General features: G+C 37.7%; 1 protein-coding gene across 4 annotated transcripts in view; it reads left to right on the top strand.

The window, feature by feature from the left end:
- PRRC2C (proline rich coiled-coil 2C) overlaps nucleotides 1-13,261 on the top strand; it is a 97,632-nt gene that overhangs the window by 40,278 nt on the left and 44,093 nt on the right. For all 4 annotated transcript variants that reach the window (XM_047840230.1, XM_047840232.1, XM_047840231.1 and 1 more), the window contains exons 11-13: nucleotides 1,930-1,983; nucleotides 6,339-6,960; nucleotides 12,835-13,004. In XM_047840230.1, the coding sequence (XP_047696186.1) occupies nucleotides 1,930-1,983; nucleotides 6,339-6,960; nucleotides 12,835-13,004 (846 nt within the window). The remainder of the gene's footprint in view (nucleotides 1-1,929; nucleotides 1,984-6,338; nucleotides 6,961-12,834; nucleotides 13,005-13,261) is intronic.

The raw sequence follows: 13,261 nt of genomic DNA on the forward strand, positions 1-13,261 counted from the left end.
GTTGGAAGAAGAATTAGGAAAAGGAAACCATATTTTGTCTTGAATAGTTTAGATCTAAACCATAATTTTTTTGCATTTTAATAGGAATTGTCAATATAGTAGCTAAAATTATCAAGTAGAAACTAAAGTTTAACTTCTTTTCCCTTATAACAGCTTGGCTGTATCAAAGTGGAGGGATAAACTGTTTTTCCAAACTAACATTGCTAAGTGCTTTATGCTTTACTAAATACTTGGTAAATCCTAGTCAGTATTCATGTGAAATAGTATGCGGAATAGGGAAATAACACATAAGGAGTAGAGAATTCTATTAAATGTGAGTCATTTTGAAGAACATTGTTAAAGGAAATATGTGGGTAAACAGATACACTTGATCCTACTTCGAGACATAGCAAAAAATGCATTGTAAGCTGGGAATAATAAAGGGCTATCATCCAGAGAGTCACTTAACTCATAATGTACTCAGCATGTATTTATTGAATTCATATGCAACCTATGGAGGATCTGGTCCCTTCAAGGAGGTAGAAGTAGGTAGTTAACAGTCTCTGTAAAACAAAGAGAAAAGACATCAGACGTTGGTTGCAATACAGTGTGATAAGTGGCATGACAGCGTACATAATGAGCTCTTAGAGAATTCTCTGGAAAAGATTTTGCAGAAGACTTGGTACTTGAAGTGAGAATTAGCCAGTAAACAAAGGGAAGAGAGACATTTCAAGCAATGGTAACATGTTCAGAGTAAAGGAGCATGAGAAAGCTTGGTACATTCTAGAAGTCCCCAGTAATTTGATACAGGAGGGGAGTTGGAGAGCTGTGTAACAGTTGATAAGTGTATGCTATACAAGGAAGCTTGAATTTTATTCTGCTTTAAATTAATTAGTTACAATTTTAGTGTACGTCCAACTTAGCATATAGTGCAACAGTGATTTTAGGAGTAGATTCCAGTGATTCATCCCCTGTGTATAACCAGTGCTCATCCCAACAGGTGTCTTTCTTAATGCCCCTTACCCATTTAGCCCATCCTCCTGAATTTGATTCTTAAGGCAGTGGTTAGCCATTGGGGAGTAAATTTGTGAATTCTTAAAAAGGATTTTTCAAGTTTTTTTTTGTTCTGTTTCTAATAAAATTCGTGTTTTGTGTGATTTTTAACTTACTGGCTTAACATGGAGAGTGATAGTTGTAAGAATAGAGGAATGTCCTATGCCATATCTTGATGTCTTGATGTTTTGTGTGTGTTTGTGACACTGATGCATGTATTAGCAAGTGAATAGTCTGTGTATCATATTTAGTTCTGATATGTTTTAGATGTTTCTTTTCTTTAGGTAAATCGCATACATTTAGTTTGTCATTAGGAAAAAAATTCAGAAAAAGAAAAGGGCTAACATAAATAAAGTGATAAAATTGGAGGCATACTTCATAGCCACATCACTTGTGGTAGAATTTTAGAATTTATACACTAAAATTCTTCTTTCTGCAAAGTTCATTTGAGGTTCTAATCATATTAAAGTGGCAAAGTGTTGGGGCGCCTGGGTGGCGCAGTCGGTTAAGCGTCCGACTTCAGCCAGGTCATGATCTCGCGGTCCGTGAGTTCGAGCCCCGCATCGGGCTCTGGGCTGATGGCTCAGAGCCTGGAGCCTGTTTCCGATTCTGTGTCTCCCTCTCTCTCTGCCCCTCCCCCGTTCATGCTCTATCTCTCTCTGTCCCAAAAATAAATAAACGTTGAAAAAAAAAAATTTTTTAAAGTGGCAAAGTGATTTTATAGAATATGAAGTTATTTTGCAGTGAGTAGTGTATTTTTATTGAAAAAGAGAAAAGGATGAAAATGGCTTACTTTTTGCAATCTTGTAGTCCTGAAAAAATTGAGTATGTTCAGAAATATTTCCAGTAGATCTCTTTTATCTGATTAGTTTGTAATTGTCCTCATCTTTATAATAGGAACGTGGACCGTCTTCACACCTGCCGCCACCTCCAAAATTGCTTGCACAACAGGTAAATCTTAAACTCTTCTTAATGGTCTGTATGAATTATTTGATTTTACTTATTTTAATGGTAAGATTTCAGTGTATGTTTCTTATGTATAACTTTTATGAAACAGTTACAGATTTTACCTTAGCTCTCACCGTATCTTCTTCCTCTTTTTTCCGCTACTCTTCATTCTCAACTAATAAGCATGCTCCTAATTTCACTAAGAAATGAGAAGCAACCATTTTCCCTTTTCAGTGCCCTTCCTGTCCTCACTACTAAGCACAGCCCTTCTACTTGTTCCCTTGATCCCCTCTTCTGTCACTTACTGGTAATATTGTCTCTCATCTTAAAAAAACTGTTAGGAAAATCACCCATCCTTTGACTCTCACTGCCCTCCATCTCCTTGTAGTTTCTACCCCATTTCCCTGTTTTCCTTCATGGCAAAATTGTCTTAGTAATTTACACTTAATATCTTCACTTTCTCATTAACCCTTAACAGTCAAGCTTTTTCATCTATCGCTATACCTTTGAAACTATTATTATGAAGGTCGGTAGTGATTTCCATCTTGCCGAATCCACTTCTCTTGTCTTCATTTTACTTAATCTCCGTAGCTCTTGACAAGGTTAACCTCTCCATCCTTCTTGAAAGACTTTTTTTTTTTTTTTAACTTTTGAGCCATCACACTATTTTGTTCTCTTCAATTTGTATTTCTTCTGGGCCTTTAGTACCTTTGGGTGTTGGAGGGTTAAGGGCTGTGTTCTCATTCCTTTCTCTAGCCATATCCTTTCCCTGGGGGATCTCATCTATGTGCTGGTGGTACTCAGATACATGTATCTATAGCCCTTAAAGCTCTACCCTAACTTTAAGAATCATGTATTTAGTGATCAATTCAGCATCACCACTTGGATTTCTGATACGTATGTCCAAACTGTAACAACTGTAATAACACCTCCCACCCCCATATACACATACGGCCCTGCTTCTTCCCTGGGCCTCCCATCTTAGGTAATGGCATTATCATTTACCCATTTGCTCAGGTTGAAACCTAGAAGTCACTCACAAATCGTCTTTCTTCTTTATCATACATCCAGCCTATATGTATCAGCAAATTATGGCATCCCTATCTTTGGAATATATTCCTACACTGAGTACTCACTACTGTCTGTTATATTTCATTTGAACTACCACAGTAGGTTCCAAATAGGTCTTATTTTCCACTCCTGTTGCCTGCTTACCTGCCACCCCCATCCTAAATTCTATAGTAGATATAATCCTTGAAAACTATATATGTTAGATCAGTGATTTCTTGCTTAGGTCCTTCCAGTGGTCTTTAAGGTCTCTGTCTACTCTCCTGATCTTACTTACTTTTCTCTCTGTTCTTGCTGCACACGGTTTATTGAAGCACCAAAAACATACATTTTATTTGCTGTTCCCTCTAACTAGAGGAATATTTTCCAGAGGTTCTTCTTCTGACCAAAATCTTTGCTCAGGTGTGACCATTTTAGAGGCCTTCCGTGATCACCCTATGTGATAGGTACATCTACCACAACCGTCACCATCATCTTCACCAGTCATTTTCCTTTGAACCACTGAATGCTCTTTATAGTATTTTTATATACACACAAGCTAAAACTAACCTCTAGAGGAAAATGTAGAAGAAAGTCTTTAAACTTGGGCCAACAAAGATGGTCTTAGATAAGACGCAGGATGCATGAATTAGAAAGAAAAAAATAATGTCAGTTAGACTTTGAAAAACATCTCTAAGACAATGAAAAAATATGTCCTACAAAATATTAATAATACATTTGACCAAGAACGTGTACTGGGATATATTTAAAACAAAACAAAACCCTTTATAACTAATAATAAGACAAATAGCCCAACAAGATGATTCGAACGTTCACTTCACAAAACAAGATCTACAGATGGCCAATAACCACATGAAAAGATGTTCAGTTTTTTGTTTTTGGTTTTTTTGTTTTTGGTTTTTTTTTTCTTTTTGAGAGCGAGTGTGCAAGCAGGAGAGGGGCAAAGGAACAGAAAGAGAGACCATCTTAAGAAGTCTCCACGCCCAGTGCAGGGCTCAATCTTACAATCGTGAGATCATGACCTGAGCTGAAATCAAGAGTAGGATGCCTACCAACTGAGCCACCCAGGCGCCTCAAGATGTTCAGTATCTTTTACCACCAGGGAAATGCAAATTAAAACCCCAGTGAGATTTTATTATGGATCCAAAATTTAAAAGACTGGTGACATGAAATGTCGGTGAGGGTATAAAGCAGCTAGCACCCTCGTATGTTGCTGGCGGGTCTGTAAAACCTTGTAATCACTTTGAAAAACATTTTGATATTATCTTATGTAGTGAAACACATACGTAACATGTGACTCTGGCAGATTCACTCCTTGGTATTTATCCAAGAGAAATGAAAACACATACATTTACACAAAGACTTAGGCATGAATGTCCATAGCTGTTTATTCATAGTTAAAAAGCTAGAAGCAGTCCACGTGTCCGTCCCACATGAAGTGATGTGCCTATGATGGAATACTGTCCAGCAATAGAATGGACCAAATTACTGATAGACACCTCAAAACTATCATCCTGAGCACAAGAAGCCAGACACAAAAGAAAATATAACTTGATATATCCATATATATGAAACTCTAGGAAAGGTAAAACTGCTCTATGCTGCAAGAAGTAGACCAGTGGTTTTTTGGGGTCGGGGCACTGTACTGACAGAGGAGTGAAGAAATGTTCTGTCTCTTTTTTTTTTAAGTGTTTATTTTATTTATTTTAATTTTTTAATGTTTGTTTACTTTTGAGAGAGCACAAGCAGGGGAGGGGCAGAGAGAGAGGGAGACGCAGAATCCGAAGCAGGCTCCAGGCTGAGTTGTCAGCACAGAGCCTGACGCGGGGCTCTAACTCACGAACTGTGAGATCATGACCTGAGCTGAAGTTGGACACTCAACCCAGTGAGCCCCCCGAGGCGCCCCAGTGTTTATTTTTTAGAGAGTGTATGTACAAGTGGGGGAGGGGCAGAGAGAGAGGGACAGAAGATCCGAAGCGGGCTCTATGCTGACAGCAAAGAGAGCCCAGTGTGAGGCTCGAACACTTAAACCGTGAGATCCTGACCTGAGCTGAAGTCGGACACTTAACCAACTGAACCACCCATGCACCCCAGAAATGCTGTGTGTCTTGATCGGGACAGTAGTTACACAAGTGTATCATTTGTCCCTACTCCTCCGACCTGCATTTAAAATATGTGCCTCACATTTTATGTGAATTCTATTTCAATGAAGTTGCTTTTTAAAAAATGATTGTTCTTTAAGTTTACTGCGTGAAGTAGGTACTTTTGTATAATTTTATGTTTGAAGCTTATCTCTGAGCTGGAGATGAAGTAACTAAACACCAGAAAGATAAAGTGGTTTGCCTAAGTCAGTACTGTTAGTAAATGATAGAGTCTGGATCATATTTTTTTATATAGCCCAGTGTTTTTGTCGTACTGTTATTTTCTCGTTTGTGAGGATTCTGACTGGTTACATGGTTTTTAAGGTTTCTTTCCCCTACTAGGTACTAAAATCAGTATTTTTAAGACAACTTTTTTTAGCTCCTTAATATTTCAGACTTTCAGGTGCTCTTTTTATTTTGCTTATTTCTGCATAGTTGCTGGCAGTGACTGTAGTGGTTTTAGAACACATCGATTGAAACGTAAATCATTAAAACATAAAAATCTCTCACGTGATCTCCCACATTTCACTATGGGTTCTAGGTATGCATTTCTAGATCTTTCAGTTTAAAGGGAGAAAATTCTATCTGTGCAGGCTGATTTCTAGGAATCTTCCCTCCTTTGACATGTCAGCAGTAGGGGGGGTCTCCTCTTCTTCACCTAGCGTCTCTGGGTGTGTTTTTTCCCTGTAATGGTACCTTTATATTCTCAGGGCTCATGTGACACAGTTTTGCATCTTTATGGACTTTTCTCCCTCCTTAGGCATTCCATCTCTGACAGTTGGTGCTCTGAAAAGTGCTCACATTCTAAATTTCCTTTGTGTCTAAATTTAGATTTTGAAATTCATGTTGTGACAGCTTCTAATTTTATTCAACAAATTCTGAGTGAGCAGTAATGTCTGCCACAATAAATAGGTGCATGCGCAGTAAATGTTAGATGGCTAGATTAATTATTCTGGTCTTAGTTTGGGGAATTATCTGAATTTAATATTTTTGCCATGTTGCTTCTTGTTTGCATTTTAATGTGCGTGTCTTATCAGGAATAGTTGTGACATTTTGTGGAGTTTTTCCTGCCCCCTTCATGTCAGAAGTCCAGTGTTGGTCGGAAATAGATTTGTCATATTCACCTGATAATTTATCATAATGTTGCAGCATCCTCCTCCAGACCGACAGGCAGTACCTGGAAGACCAGGCCCTTTCCCCCCCAAGCAGCAAGTACCGGATGAAGATGAAATATGGAAGCAAAGAAGAAGACAGCAGTCAGAACTTTCTGCCGCAGTGGAACGTGCTCGGAAACGGCGCGAAGAGGAAGAGCGAAGAATGGAAGAGCAAAGGAAGGCAGCGTGTGCAGAGAAACTGAAACGGTTGGATGAAAAGCTTGGCATAGTGGACAAACAGCCATCTCCAGAGGAGATTAGAGAAAGGGAGCGAGAAAAAGAAAGAGAGCGCGAGAAAGAACTTGAAAAAGAACAGGAACGGGAGCGAGAGAAGGAGAGGGAAAAAGAAAGGGAGAGGCAACAGGAGAAGGAGAAAGAACTGGAGAGAGAGCAGGAAAAACAGAGAGAAATGGAAAAGGAAAGAAAGCAAGAAAAAGAGAAAGAACTGGAACGGCAGCAGGAAAAGGAAAAAGAACTGCAAAAGATCAAGGAACAGGAAAAAGAATGTGAGTCGGAGAAGAAAGAAAGGGAGAAAGTGGAGGAGAAAATCGAACACAAAGAACCTACTTTAGAGCCTGTGGTAGAGAAACCAGAAAGTGAAAACACCTGTAGTAAAGGTATGCTAGTCTTGTTTGTTCTTATAGAAACTTACGAGGCTTCATATTACCTCTGGTGTGGATGTTTGTGTATTTTTTTTAAGTTTATTTATTTTGGAGACAGAATCTCAAGCAGGCTCCACACTGTCAGCTCAGAGCCTGGCGTGGGGCTTGAACTCATAAACATGGTCCGCAACTAAGAGTCAGATGTTTAACCACCTGAGCCACCCAGACACCCCTGTGTATTTTTAATACAGGTCTGTAATCCAGATGAGAGTGATTGAGTTTTTTTTTTAAGTAGAAGTTGAATTGTATTGGATACTTTATTATCCTTTTTTCCTCAGTTTGTTTTATTATGGTAAAATATATGTAACATAAAATTTACCATCTTAACAATTTTTAGCTGTACAGTTTAGTGGTATTAAATACATTCATAGTGTTGTCCAGCCATCACCACCATCCATCCATCTCCAGAATTCTTTGCATCTTGTAAAACTGAAACTCTGTACTATTAAACAGCAGTTCCCTATTCACCTTTCTCTTCAGCCCCTGGCAACCCCTATTCTGATTTCTGTCTCTATGATGTTGACTGTTCTCAGTGCCTCAGATGCACAAAACCCTACAGTATTTGTCTTTTTTGTGATGGGCTTATTTCACTTAGCATAATGTCTTCAAGGTTCTTCCATATTAAAGCTTATTGCAGAATTTTCTTCCTTTTTAAGTATATAATCTATTACCTATATATACCACATTTTGTTTATCTCTTTATCTGTTGATGGACACTTTGGTTGATCCCATATTTTACCTATTTTGAACACTCCTGTGAATGTGAGTATCCAAAGACCTTGTTGAGACCCTGCTTTCATTTCTTTTGATTATATACTCAGAAGTGGAGGGGCACCTGGGTGGCGCAGTCGGTTAAGCGTCCGACTTCAGCCAGGTCACGATCTGGCGGCCCGTGAGTTCGAGCCCCGCATCAGGCTCTGGGCTGATGGCTCAGAGCCTGGAGCCTGTTTCCGATTCTGTGTCTCCCTCTCTCTCTGCCCCTCCCCTGTTCATGCTCTGTCTCTCTCTGTCCCAAAAATAAATAAATGTTGAAAAAAAAATTTTTTTTATATACTCAGAAGTGGAATTGCTGTAGTATCTGGGAATTCTATTTTTAATTTTTGGAGGAACTACTATACTGTTTTTCACATCAAATGCACCATTTTATATTCCCACCAATAGTGTACAAGGGTTCCAGTTTCTCCATGTCCTTGCCAACATCTGTTACTTTCTGGGATTTTTTTGATAGTAGCCTTCTAATGAGTATGAGGTGGTATCTCATTGTAGTTTCACCATGCCTTTTCCCAGTTAGTGATGCCACGTATTATTATCTTTTCGTGTGTGTGTTGGCCAGTTGTATATCTTTGGAGAAATGTTCAAGTCATTTGTCCATTTTTGAATCAGATTGTCAAGTTTTAGGAGTTGGCTATACATTCTAGATGTTAATCCCTTATCAGATATGTGATATGGCAATATCATCTCCCTTTACATAGGTTGCCTTTTCACTCTGGATATTCTTTTCACACAAAAACCTTTAAAATTTTCATGAAATCCGTCTTTTTTTTGTTGTCTCTGCCTTTGGTGTGAAGTCTAAGAAGTCATGGCCAAATCTAATATGAAGCTTTTGCTGTGTTTTCTTCTAAGGGTTTTATAGCTTTGTCTTAAATTTACATCTTTGACCTATTTTGAGTTCAGTTTTGTACATTTTGTTAGGTAAGGGTACAGCTTTACTCATTTGCATGTGGATATTCAGTTTTCCCAGTACCATTTGCTGAAAAGACTATTCTTTCCCCCCATTGAATGGTCTTGGCAGCCTTTTTTTTTTTTTTAAAGAGAATCACTCATTAATTTTTTTTTTAAAGATAATCACTCATTAATTTTTTTTTTAATTTTTTTTTTTCAACGTTTATTTATTTTTGGGACAGAGAGAGACAGAGCATGAACGGGGGAGGGGCAGAGAGAGAGGGAGACACAGAATCGGAAACAGGCTCCAGGCTCTGAGCCATCAGCCCAGAGCCCGACGCGGGGCTCGAACTCACGGACCGCGAGATCGTGACCTGGCTGAAGTCGGACGCTTAACCGACTGCGCCACCCAGGTGCCCCTTGGCAGCCTTTTCTAAAATCATTCAACCATGTATGCGATGGTTTATTTTGGGGTCTCAATTCTTTCCCATTGGCCTTTCTGCCTGACTTTATGCTAGTATTATACTGTTTTTACTACTGTATGCTTTTATTTTTATTTTATTTCAAAGAGAGAGAACATGTGAGTGGGAGAGAGGGACAGAGGGAGGAAAGAGAAAATCTTAAGCAGGCTTCATGCTCAGGATGGAGTCCATCAAACCCATGACCCTGGGATCTTGACCTGAGCCAAAATCAAGAGTAAGACACTTGGGGCCCTGGGTGGCTCAGTTGGTTAAGCATATGACACTTGATTTTAGCTCAGGTCATGATCTCACGATTTGTGGGGTTGAGCCCCATGTCATGCTGACAGCACAGAGCCTGCTTGGGATTCTCTCCCTCCCTCTGCCTTCCTCTCCCCTGCTCATGCTCACATGGGAGTGCTTTCTCTTTTCTCTCTTAAAATAAACAAACATATAAAAAAGCAGTCAGACACTTACCTGACTGAGCCACCCAGGCACCCCTCTAGTATACTTTTAGATCCAGGTATGTGAGTCTTCCATCTTTGTTACCTTTTTTTTCATGATGGTTTTGGCTATCCTGGGTTCCCTGAGATTCTATGTGAATTTTAGGATGGGTGTTTCTACTTCTGTAAAGAATGCCATTAAGATTTTGAGAGTAGGTTGCTTTGGGTGGTATTGATAATGTTAACAATGTTAAGTCTTCCAATCTGTGAACATGGGATATGTTTCCATTTATGTCTTCTTCAATTTCTTTAAGCAATATTTTGTAGTTTTCATTGTGCAAATCTTTCACCTCCATGCTTCATTCTTAAGCATTTTATATTTTTTGATGCTATTATAAATGGAATTGTTTTCGTAATTTCTTTTTTAGGTCATACGTTATTAGTATACTAGGGACTACAAAGCTTATGTTTTTAGGAATTTGTTCATTTCATCTTGGTTATCCTATTTTGGTATATAGCTGCCCATAATACTCTCATAATCCTTTTTGTTTCTGTAGAATTGGTAGTAATGTCCCAGTTTCTATTTCTGATTTTAATAAGTTGAATCTTCCTAGTTAAAGGTTTATCAATTTTGTTGACCTTTTCAAAGAACCCACTATTTAGCTGCATTACTTTTCTCAATTTTTCTATTCTCATTGTTGTGGATGTCTGTGTTGATCCTTTATTTCCTTTCTTCTAGTAACCTTGGGTTTACTTTATTCTTATTCTCTTCCCTTACATTGTAATACTAGGTTTTGGATTGAAGATCTTTTTTTTAATGTAAGCATTTATACCGGTCAATATCCCCCCTTTGCACCACTTTTGCCATGTCCTGTGTGCTTTGGTATGTTGTGGTTTTGTTTTCATTCGTATCTTAAGTATTCTCTAATTTCCGTTGTCATTTATTCTTCGACGTCTTAGTTGATTAAGAGTGTGTTGTTTAGGGGCACTTGGCTGGCTCAGTTAGTAGAACATGGCAACTGTTTCTTGGTCTCAGGGTCATGAATTCGAGCCACATATTGGGCATGGAACCTACTTAAAAAAAAGTGTGTTGTCTAATTTCCACAGATCTGTGACTTTTCCTGTTTCTCTTCTCTCTTTGATTTCTAACTTCATCTCATTGTAGTCAGAGAAAATACTTCCTATGAGATTTATCATTTTAAGTCTTTCAACAGTTGATTGATTTGTGGCCTAACATAGGGTCTATCTTGGAAAATGTCTTACGTGCACTTGAAAAGAATGTGTTGACTGTTTGTTAGAGTGTTCTGTAGATCTGGTTGGTTTATTGTGTTTAGTCCTTGGTTTCCTAACTTGCCTTCTGTCTGGTTATTCTATTCATTATTGAGTGTCCAAATGTAAATGTAGAGCAGTCTGTTTATCCCTTCAACTATTTCAGTATTTTACTTCATATATTTTCATGGCCTGTTGTTAGAGACACACACATATATTAAATATGTGTAAATATTTGTAATTGCTGTATCTTGCTGCATTGAACCTTTGTATGTAATATCCTTTGTCTTGTAAAACTTATTTCAAAGCCAGTCTTGTCTGATACTAGTATAGCCACCTTGATCTTTTGGTTACTATTTCTATGGAATATCTTTGTTCATACTTTCATTTTCAATCCCTTTTTGTCCTTGGATCTTAAGTGAGTTTCTTACAGATAACATATAGTTAGATCATGTATGTTTATCCTTTTTTGAAGGTCCATTTAAAGTAAATATTGATTAGAGGGGACTTATTTCTGACCTTTTGGTATTATTGGCTTTTTATATGCCTTCTTTCCATTTTTGCCCCTCCTTTTCTGTCATTTCATGTCTTTTGTGTTTAGTTGGTTTTATTGTATTGAAACATTTTGTTTCTTTATTTTTAAATATTTATTTTTGAGAGAGAGCAAGCGTGCATGCACATGTGCACACATATGCTCAGGGGAGGGGCAGAGAGAGGGGGAGATAGAGGATCTGAAGCAGGCTTTCCTAACAGCAGAGTGCCCAGTGCGGGGCATGAACTCTAGAATTGTGAGATTGTGACCTGAGCTGAAGTCAGACACTTAACCAACTGAGCCACCCAGGCACCCCATCATTGGCATACTTTAATATTAATGGATGCTAAAAGAGAACAACCTCAGAGAATCTCATTAACAGATGATGAGAAAGGAGTATAGATTTGAAATAAGGAAATTCATATTTTAGTCCTTGTTCTGCCAGTGAATACATGTATTCACCCGATTGATTTAACTGTCAGTGAGGACTATACCGACGCAAATTATTTATACTTTTTAATCATTATTTAATGGCGTTTTTATTTTTATTCATATATATTCTATGATGGCAATTTAATTTTTGCTAAGTTTTTCAGCGTGATGTACCCTTTTGGTTTTAAGCATTGAATCTACTTGGCTCTTTTTTTCTCTCCAATATTTTATTTTCCCTTTTACAACACTTAATGTCAAATGTATGCCAACAATAAAATGTGATTTGTGATTCTTTAGAGCATGATTTTTACACTGGCAAAATAAATTTTGTTTTAAAATTCATCCCTAGTTCTGTGAGAAAAGAATTCATAATGAACTTGGCTTTGTAATTGTGACAAATGGCATTCTCTAGAACAAATATGGCTCTGGTTTTCTTTAGAATCCAAAATTGTTATTTATTTAGTAAGTATGTGTATAGTTCTTTTTGGTATCATTCGTGATATATACTGTACATAGAATAATAATTTATATGTTTGAAGATAGCTGGTGATCACTCTGTTGTCAGACTTTGATTGGCTTCCTTTTTCCTAGTAGTCTGTTGATCAAAAAACTATTGTGTTGTTATTTAAGTTTAGGCCATTTGTGTTTTCACATAAGTCCTAGTGAGCCACAGGTAAATACTGACAGGATTGATATTTATTGAAACAATGGGAAATACGTCATATTTGAAATATTTTATTATCACAAAATATCAAATACAAATTTTTGCTCGGTAAAGCATTTGGGCCTGTTTTCTTTCTTACGAATCTCTTTCTTGCTTATCTAGCCTTGAGGAAATGTAAGGTTTTGTTAATGTAAATCTCATTGATGGCTACCAGTATGAGAGTATAGGATAGTTTTCTGGACTGTTGAGGATGCTTTCTTCTTAACCTTTTTAATATATCAATCTAGTAATTTCACTGCAGCGCACACATCATGTGTTTGTTAAGTCTCATAGATGAGTATAGTTATTTTTCACCTTTTCTTTGGACAGAGGATGACCCAGTTTTCATTAGACAAGACAGCAATCGCAGTGAAAAAGAGACCACGCAAGTGGCACATGAAACAGAGCCAGAATCAGGGTCTCAGCCTCGGCCTGCTGTATTATCTGGTTATTTTAAACAGTTTCAGAAGTCTTTACCGCCTCGATTCCAGCGACAGCAGGTAACAACAAAAACATTGTATCATGTATGTGTGATTGAAAAGGTTTATTGTTCAATACTCTGAGTATAACATGAAACCTAAAATACAAAAAGGACACAAGTTTTCCCTGAAATTCTTTCCCTTTTTAATAAAAGTTTGTTGCTAATGGATATTACCAAAAACTTCTGTGTCATTTTCCCCCCTCTACTTCATTTATAGACCCCATCTTCCTTTCTAGGAAACAATTTCTGCAGTCTAATTAATGAGTGGTTTCTTCC

This window comes from Prionailurus viverrinus, chromosome F1 (assembly GCF_022837055.1).
Source record: "Prionailurus viverrinus isolate Anna chromosome F1, UM_Priviv_1.0, whole genome shotgun sequence".
NCBI lineage: Eukaryota > Metazoa > Chordata > Mammalia > Carnivora > Felidae > Prionailurus > Prionailurus viverrinus.